Here is an 8,756-nt window from a genome sequence, read left to right on the forward strand (position 1 = left end):
TGTAAGGATGCATGTGATGCAATGTTTTTTTAAATCCTTAGACTTCTTTGGCATTGGTATTGCTCTCCTGATAAACAGGACATACTGGTTTCCTTCTGTGTTTTTTTTCTTTCATGATTTTCACTAGGCCTTGACATTCAACAAATGAAATCACTTTGTCACCTGTGCCAATCAACAATCTCTCAACAAAGTCACTTGAATTGATCACAATAAATCATGACTTCAACAATCAACAATATGCCAAAAACATTAGTTTAGGAGTTTAGGAGACATTTTGTAATTGTTGTAGTTATAAAGCAGGATGGAGATGTTGTTGTTTGTGTTTGTAGTGTTAGTTCCAACTAGGCTTTTCTGAGGTACTGCCCCTTTGAGACACAGCATGAACAGACCTATCAAATGTGGGATATTGTGATACAGTTGTGGGTTTTTCAGTGAAATATGACAGTTTTTCTTTCCCTGTTTCTGAGACTGTGATAGAATTATGTTTGATCCAGCTATACTGTTATTTCTTGGAGGAGTGATTTTTGAAAACTTATGAACACCCACAACAGTATCTCACCTAACAATAGCTCAGCATAAGAGGGGATGATAACACCCAGTCAGTTCAATTGCAATTATATTTATAAGAAAATGACTTTTCAGCTTTTTAGTTTAACAAATATTTGAGACATTTATGCTTAGGGTTTCGATATTTCATATTGTACTGAAATTGTGGTCTTCTGTGTACATAATATATACAGAAAGGCATTAAAAACAATAAATGAGTATTTCATTTTTATACAGTAGCTTGCCAACTGATGTGCAAACGTGAATTAATTTCTGTTATTCCTGGTAAGGGGTGCAGCATCTTGAACCTCTCAGGAGGATTGGAAGGAAGACATGATTATGGATATGACACTATATAGAGACACCATTTATCATAGCTAACTTGAATTTGAAGACGTGTAAAGAAAATAAACTGCCCACAGAAAACACAGGTGCTTATTAAAGTCAGTTTATTGTCTTATATACAACACAAATCTTTTATACAATAAAAAAATTCAATTTGATAATTTAATATACAGTACTATATATAAAATTACAATAAACAAAGCCTATAGCAATTTCATGTAACCGAAGACTAGAAATATTTGTGAATAGATTATACTTTTGTAACGTGCTATTGTTAAAAAACAATAATGAGTTCCTTAAGTATACAGAAATATCAAATTGGTTCTGAGTTGTGTTTTCAACGGATGATGTTATCAGTGTTAAGAACGTAATAAGTGTAAAATTTCACTTTAATTTGGAAATTACATTGGATTAAATACACTAACATTTCAGCTAAAATGTTTATTTTGTTCATTAATTTTGTCTTTATATTTAATAATGTTTTACCAATGGTCTCATTCACAGAGAGAAAGCAGGTGTGGCTAAAAGATGAAAAAGTGAAGACTGATTATAATTAATTTTAAGAATCCAACCAAAATACATTCTATGTTTGTATCCTACTTCATCTTGCTCTGGGAATAAAATCACATTTAGGCAAATTTCTGAAATGAACTCACTATTAAGATTAATACTGACAAGAAAATTGAGTATTTTTTATGTTTCTGTTTTTAAACATCTGATTTGGTCTAAATAAGCCTAATTTTGTGGTATTGACATTTCTAATTACTCCACTATTGCATGTTACAATTAATATTTTCATTCACGTTATAAAATGACATGAAATTCGCTAAATAAAAAAAAATACTTATGGACCAATATTTTTTTTCAAGAATATGAAGCAGTACCACAGTACCACATTTACTTCAGTAGATATTTTCCCCTGCTTTTTATTCTGCTTTCATTTAGGATTTTTGACAACCTGACTGAAATATCTACCTTGGGGGCTCCAATTAATATGAGGATGGATCACAACACAACCTTCTGGATTTATTTGCCGTGTTTTCATCTGGATTGCTAACGGATTCTTTCATCAAAAGGAAAAATTATATCAGCACACAAGACGGAATATAACAACCGACGCAAAGTGGAAGAGTGTTAAAAAAGTCTGCTCCTTCTTCTTTTTCATCACCCTGTTTCGGCTATAATATCTTGGCACCAAAAATATCACCTCGTAAAAACACACTTTAACACACACATATATATATATATGACAAACAAATCAAAAGCCTCAATACATAAAATTATTGAAGCATTGGAGAATAATGTCAAGGATATGGTGGTACAGTATACTCCACCCCTCAACGGAGAGTGTGTTAATAGTGTATTTCCTGTGCTACCCGTAACTCGGGACAGGCTTCTCTCACGTCTAAAAATTGTACTTTAAAAAACAAGAGAAGTAATTCATAGACTATTAACACAACAACATGGTATAATACACATTGACTTGAAATTTGACAATAAACTGCAGGACTCATCCTTCTTTACATTCTTACACATGTAATATTACGGAGCTGTAAAAAAATACAGGATCATAGTTTTTAGAAAAATCTCTAATAAAAGCAGGTATCATAGCAATGAGACAGTAATGGAAAGTCGAACACGGATATAGAAATGGTTGGTCATTTGACATGTTATTGAGGTCTTTGGACAACCAACAGCAGTAACGGAGGCAGAGCGTAGGATATGATATGGATTTTCAGAAGGTTTCTGAAACTCCACCACATAAACAAGGTGAGGCAAGTTGTGGGCAATCACAGTATCAGGAGTGCTGGTCTTCCTAATTTATACAAATAAACGAGTTTCTGGTAGCTGGCTAAGAAGTCATGTTCACAGGTGATACCAAAACGAGACAACCAGCAAACACTGTTGAAGCGTCAAAGGAAATTCAAAATGGTTAACACAAGATGTAAGATTTGGCAAACATTTGACATATTAAATTTAACGGAGAGAAGTGAGAGAAATTTAACTATCAGCAGGTAGTAAAAAATAAATATAAATACAAGGCGGAAAACACAGACAATTTCGGTGATTATATAGACAATACTGATAGCACTGAAAGACTAAAAATGTTATATTAAAGATTTATAATAAAACGTATAGATTTTTAAATTAATTTGAACACTAGCATGTTAAAGTTGCAGAATGTAATAGAATGAGGAATATCCTGTATAATTTTCACCAAGGTACAAAAATGATTTAACTTTCTCACTTGATGCCCTACGCTGAAATGCTAAATACAACGGAATCTTTGTACAGAGACCACAGCTTGCAATGCAAGTTGATTTAGCACAGTAAAACTTCGGTATTCGCGTGGGTTGGGTGCCTTTAAGTTTCCGCAAATGGCAGGACTTAATACCTTCTGAGGAAAAACTGGATAGGGTTTCGCATCGTTTGAAACAAGTATTTCTGTACTAATATTTTTATAATTGTTAACTATTTCAAAAACAGATCACTGTCATAGTATACCCTACCCTGTATAGGTTTTTTTTTCCTCAGAGTATTATAAATGACTACTATAAATGCATAGCGCTACTACACTGAAAGAAGTTTATTACAGTACAGAAATAACGGAGAAAAAAGTGAATGAAGTGTACTCCGTCTCAACACACTCCTACGGTTTGTCTAATTTCCTTTGATATCCTTTTCCGCTAGACAGACGAGAACGGAGATTGTGTTAATTTTGGGGACGTTTTTGCTATTTAAGGTTTCTTTTATTTCGCAGCGCAACACATACAGGTATTACTTTCTTATAGAAGATCTACACACAACGTACATTTAACGCTTTCCTAAAGCAAACTAAAGCATAACTCATGATACACTTCTCCATAAACATGTCATCTCTGCCGAACTATGCTTTGACTTTAGGGACCGATGCAAGTAAGTTCAAGTAGATCCGCCAGATGAAGATGGGCAGTTGGGTCCCGGATCTACTGTACTTTCCTACTGCGTTGACTGAAAAGAGGCGATTTTATCCCGCGTATCTGGATAAAACAGTCACCAATAATTTCGCACCGAGTTAAACTGCGAATGTAGAACTCGCGAAAACGGAGGTTTTAGTGTTCCTAAAATCCTGATACCTCCATAACCTGCTGTCTTGTAAACAGGAATGCAGGTTGAAATCTCCAACTTCATAAACTTTAAAACCCTGAAAAGTACGTTTACAATGTTAATCAGAAGACACGTTTTTTTAAAAAGGTCCACTAAAGTCTGGAAAATACTTTTCAGTTTTTGAAGCTGCTGGACAAATTGTTCTCAAGAAGCAGTGAAATGAGATCCTTTTCAAGGAGAGCAGGATCGTCTTCTAACAAAAAAAAAACGGATGGGTCAAATGACATCCACTCATTAAAACTTTTTGTTCTTAAGAAATAAACCTAAAATACTCTACAGCCTTCCTAAAAAAATATTTTACTTGTTTAGAAAGTAAGCTTACAAAGACAAATTGAGTAAAAGATGGGTACCGTCTAGAATTGCCAAGTTATTAATAAGACTGCAGTAAAAATAATGCATTTTTAAACTTTCCTTTCAGTGCTAGTCTTTGCATGTTTCAAATATAACATTCAGAGAACTGTTAACAATAACATGAGTAGTGTAGCAATATCAGGAGTAGTGATATCAGTAAATGTCAACTTGTCAGAATTTGAAACAAAGAAACTTTCATGTGTAAGTGTGAATATGACTATTTTTCAGACATTGACCAAACTGATTTTCATTAACAGGGTCTAAATGACACGAATTGTTCTTTGTAAACAGCAAGTATGCTGTAACCTGCTGTGATGTCTGTACAAATACTGCATAATAAAGAAATTAGGCTGTTAAGGTCTTTCAACTGCTAAAGTGACAATTATGACTTCAGTTCACAGTGAATTTACCTTTAATAAAAATAACAAAAATCTATCACTAACCTTTGCATAAGATTCACATCAGAAAAAAAGTGTTGCACAGTTAAAACATTTGAGTAAAAACACTGCTTTTACATTGCTTACTACGCGTTCAATTTTTAGAGGCTTTTAGAAAAAATTATTAACATTTGGGACTTTAAGGGCACTTAAAATTATACATATTTTTATTAAGAGTACAAGTCCAAGTCATGTAATTAGTTTTCCAGTGATTTGCTGCTGCAGAACCAAACTGTAAAGTACCATAAAGGCAATGCTGTGTTCACTCTCTTTTTGAAGACAGACTTTTCTCTTTTTCATTTCTGTAGTTAACAGACACCTACAGAACCATATTATGGCCATGTAACATGCTGAATTTTCTTCTTGGGCTCTGGTGACTTCTGTTCACCCTGGGAAATAAAGAAAGTTTTAAATCAGAAAACATTTAAAAGTGGAATATGCAGATTACAATTTCTGGAAAATGGCTAAACCGACCTACAATTTTGTTCTTCAGTCACATGTCACAAACCATGTCTCGCATTAAAATGTTTTTTGGTTAAAACAGTCTGATATCTGTAATACTACTAGTGAGCATTCAAGTTTTTAGCACTTTTGAAGAACTACTGCACAGTTAAGCTGTGACAGATAAGCCACAAAATGTGTGACAAAAACTAAGGACCTGGATGGTGGCCTGACGCACATACTCAAAGGTTTTTCCAATATCTTCTTATGAACTGCACCACTAAATAAACTAAAACTTTACAAAATGAATCAATCAAAATCTTTTCCAAATTTACACAGGGAACGAGGGTGCATTTATTTTTGTTTTGAGGAACAAAGCCTATCACTCAAAGTGCTTCTGTTTAAAAAACTGTTCATCTGATTAATATGATTAACTTCATAGTTTCAGCAGGATTCATTTATGTGAAAATGGGATTACTGTGTAAAACAAGATGGATGCCTGACCACAAGCTACCTCTTATGGCTTGTATTACCTCTCTGCCGCTTATATATGGCTTGTATTACCAACTCCTGCTGTTTAAAAATAATTTGGTCAATTCTAAATATAGCATTATTCTAATGAGCGAATCATTAACATCTGAAACACTGTTGTTGTATGTACAAATATGGCCACAAATTACTTCTGATGTGCACCTCATAAGCTTTTTCTAACCACACTAGACCACCCAATCTCTCGGGAAAGCATAGGTTCTTTTGGAAATTTTCTCTGTTCAAGGACTGTTTGGCCACTTGCCTCCAAACCTGGTGGTCTAGCTACAAATGGTAAACATTTGGTGAAATGGTGTTCCTGCATGGGGCTGCCTTCAAAATGACTTGTGGTTTCCTATCATAAAATGTTTTTCTTTTCCAGGTTTGTAAATTGACTTTCATTTTCCAGGTTTTCAAGGAGATGTCAAATTCTTGCTTTAATCGACTACAAAAAACAATGTATACAGACACTGAGATGGCAGGGGCATAGACTTCACATACCGTAGCTTCTGACTCTCCTTCTTTGGGTGCTACTCTCTTTAGTTTGATAGTTGTGGCTCCAGTTGGGAGTGTGGATGACGGAGCTTTTCCATTTCCTGTGGGACTCATATGAATGGTTGCAACATTGTTCTGCGCCTCTTCTTTACCACTCAAGTGATTGGCAGAGCTCCTGTGGGAGTCATCCGAGGAGCAATTGGCTGATGGACCTGACAGTCTGCGAATGGTGTTGGTGAGGTTTCCTGATGGTGGGGGTTTCAAACGATCCACTGCTCCAGATCCAGCCTCTGTCTTCTTTAGTTTAATACTTGTTTTTGTGGAGCTGCCATCAAACACTATCAGGGGTCTTTTTCTAGAATTGTCACACGCAGAACTACAAAAAGATAAAAAAAAGTGCTAATCGAATACAGCCATAGACAAGTGTTAGCATTCCACATCTCTTAGAATTGTATGAATTTATTGAGTTTAACCAACCAAACATTTTCTTAACACTTTAATCTCTTCTGTTAATCACTCAAGCAAGTATCAGATTTCGAGTGGATGAACTATTTTAATCTACGGCATATGACTAATGTGTGTTTTCTCATATCTAATTAATTGTGGGAACATTTTACCATGAGATAAACAAACACTGTACCCCTGTTGCTGTGAATTAGCTGGAGACTGGAGCGCCCGAATCTTTTCCATTCTTTTCCCCCAGCGGCTACTGGGCAAGTCTCTCTGAGGCAGAGGAATAACATGCTGAAGGTACAAGTTTGTGAGGTGGTCTCTGTTCGCCTCTTTCTCTTTTTCAACAGGGATCTTTTTCTGTGGGAAAAGTGATTTGGTTAAATGACATATTACAGTCGTATATATATTTACACGGAACCATCTGTAAGATGTTATAGATTGCGTCTAGAAAATGTTAAATTTAAAAAACTGTTCTTAAATGAATATGCTATTTTGCTCAACTGTTTTAAGTTAGCTGACATACCGAAAACAGATCATATTACCTGGATTTTGTTTTATTTCATGCTGAATGCACATATTGCCTACAAAGCATTACTTTTTCAAGCTAGAATGTTACTATCATTACAGCATCAAAAAATGGTTTTATTTCTAGCACCATCACAAAATGCTCAGCAGATAAATGATGAAAAATGATGCTGCTGATAAATACTTTTGATCCCATTCATATTCATTTGTTCACTGCAAAACTTGCTTAGTTGAAAGCATTCCACTATTAAGTTACACCATAAAGGAATAAAAACTTTTACACTCCTTTTTTTCCCTGTATATAAAGGTACCTAATGCTTGGGTTGGACAAACTGCAGAAATGTTTGAACGCAAACGTTTAGGTCTATTTAATGACAGTTCATCTGTATCAGAAATAAGCTTTCATATAAATAAAAGAGAAGGAGGAGAATAATTTACTCAATATACATGTCAGATGATCTGGACTAATTAAAGCACGTAAATACGGAAAACGGATTCATCAATTTGCATTAATTTACCAACATTCAAAAACGGTATGGTGTGAGTCTGTAATTATTTTAAGTCATTCTTTTTTGACAGTGAATTATGATGCACATTCTTTAGCGTAGACAGACTGACACTAATATGGTCAAACAACAAATTATAAACCAAGATAAAACAATCGCAATGCTGTTCATAAGTATACTCCAGCGCTGATCTTTCATTTAGTAAAACGCTTTCATTTAGTACGAAATGACAATTATTGTCATAATAAAATTCTTTTTAGGAGTGATGAAAAACTACTTCACGCATTCACTTCAACAGTAGATTCATTATCCCTAACTTTGTGGTGAATCGATATTACAAAGCTTGCACATCACAATTCTCTCGAGGTTGAATTGATATATAACCTGCAGATAAATTGTCCTCTGGAATACAAACATTACCACTGACCTCGTATAACGTCAAAAGAATGAAGTCTTGAGAAAGCAGCTCAGGGTGTAAGAGGAGATCTGTGTTCACGACGCTTTTCTCGTTATTCTTCTCCTTCTTTCCACTTGCATCATAAGCATCCGCCATTTCCATCTTCAGACCAACCAGTCCCACAATGCTCGGCGGCTCAGATCATCTGCTTATTTTAACTCTGTCTTCCCAAGATCGAAACGGTGACTATTGCCAGAAAATAATACCTTTACATACCTGTTGAAATTATTGAAACAATGAAAAAGAATAAAGTCTTAAACTTGTCTACTTTCTTAGAAAAGTCCACAACATTGTAGTAAAACGTCAAAAGTTCTGCTACAAGTTGAATATTAATGTCAAAACACACCCAATCATACCAAAGGAAATTTTATTCTACTTACAGCTATGTTTTATTGCTCATGTTACTCTTCAGACAGGTGGCTGTCCAGAACAGAATTTGCATTACGTTTATTTTTATCCCTTAATACAGGCTGCCGCTTGAGTTGTTTTATTAATGACGTCACACATGCGACCAGTTTGTCCCAG

General features: G+C 34.8%; 1 protein-coding gene across 2 annotated transcripts; it reads right to left on the reverse strand.

Annotated features, from left to right (window-relative positions):
• Nucleotides 1-4,783: 4,783 nt before the first annotated feature.
• Nucleotides 4,784-8,751, reverse strand: tslig2 (tRNA splicing ligase complex subunit 2). Of its 2 annotated transcripts, none has more exons than XM_088597565.1 (5): nt 8,612-8,751; nt 8,202-8,447; nt 6,931-7,100; nt 6,297-6,666; nt 4,784-5,215 (listed from the first exon to the last, which is right to left on the reverse strand). In XM_088597565.1, exons 2-5 carry the CDS (start codon nt 8,331-8,333, stop codon nt 5,159-5,161), a joined length of 729 nt encoding a protein of 242 aa, XP_088453691.1. In that variant the 5' UTR covers nt 8,334-8,447; nt 8,612-8,751; the 3' UTR covers nt 4,784-5,158. The 2 variants fall into 2 exon arrangements, with proteins under 2 accessions (XP_088453691.1, XP_088453702.1); XM_088597576.1 differs by having other exon boundaries at nt 8,202-8,417; nt 8,612-8,740.
• Nucleotides 8,752-8,756: the final 5 nt, after the last annotated feature.

The sequence above is a fragment of the Lepisosteus platostomus genome, chromosome 2, assembly GCF_059453375.1.
Source record: "Lepisosteus platostomus isolate fLepPlt1 chromosome 2, fLepPlt1.hap1, whole genome shotgun sequence".
Taxonomy (NCBI): Eukaryota; Metazoa; Chordata; class Actinopteri; order Semionotiformes; family Lepisosteidae; genus Lepisosteus; species Lepisosteus platostomus.

Coding starts and splice junctions, on each gene's coding strand:
- tslig2 (XM_088597565.1), bottom strand. CDS start 8,333: ATGGAAATGGCGGATGCTTATGATGCAAGTGGAAAGAAGGAGAAGAAT. Junction 7,101..8,201: donor TTCTTTTGACGTTATACGAG/GTCAGTGGTAAT, acceptor CTTTTCCCACAG/AAAAAGATCCCTGTTGAAAA. Junction 5,216..6,296: donor AAGGAGAGTCAGAAGCTACG/GTATGTGAAGTC, acceptor TTTATTTCCCAG/GGTGAACAGAAGTCACCAGA.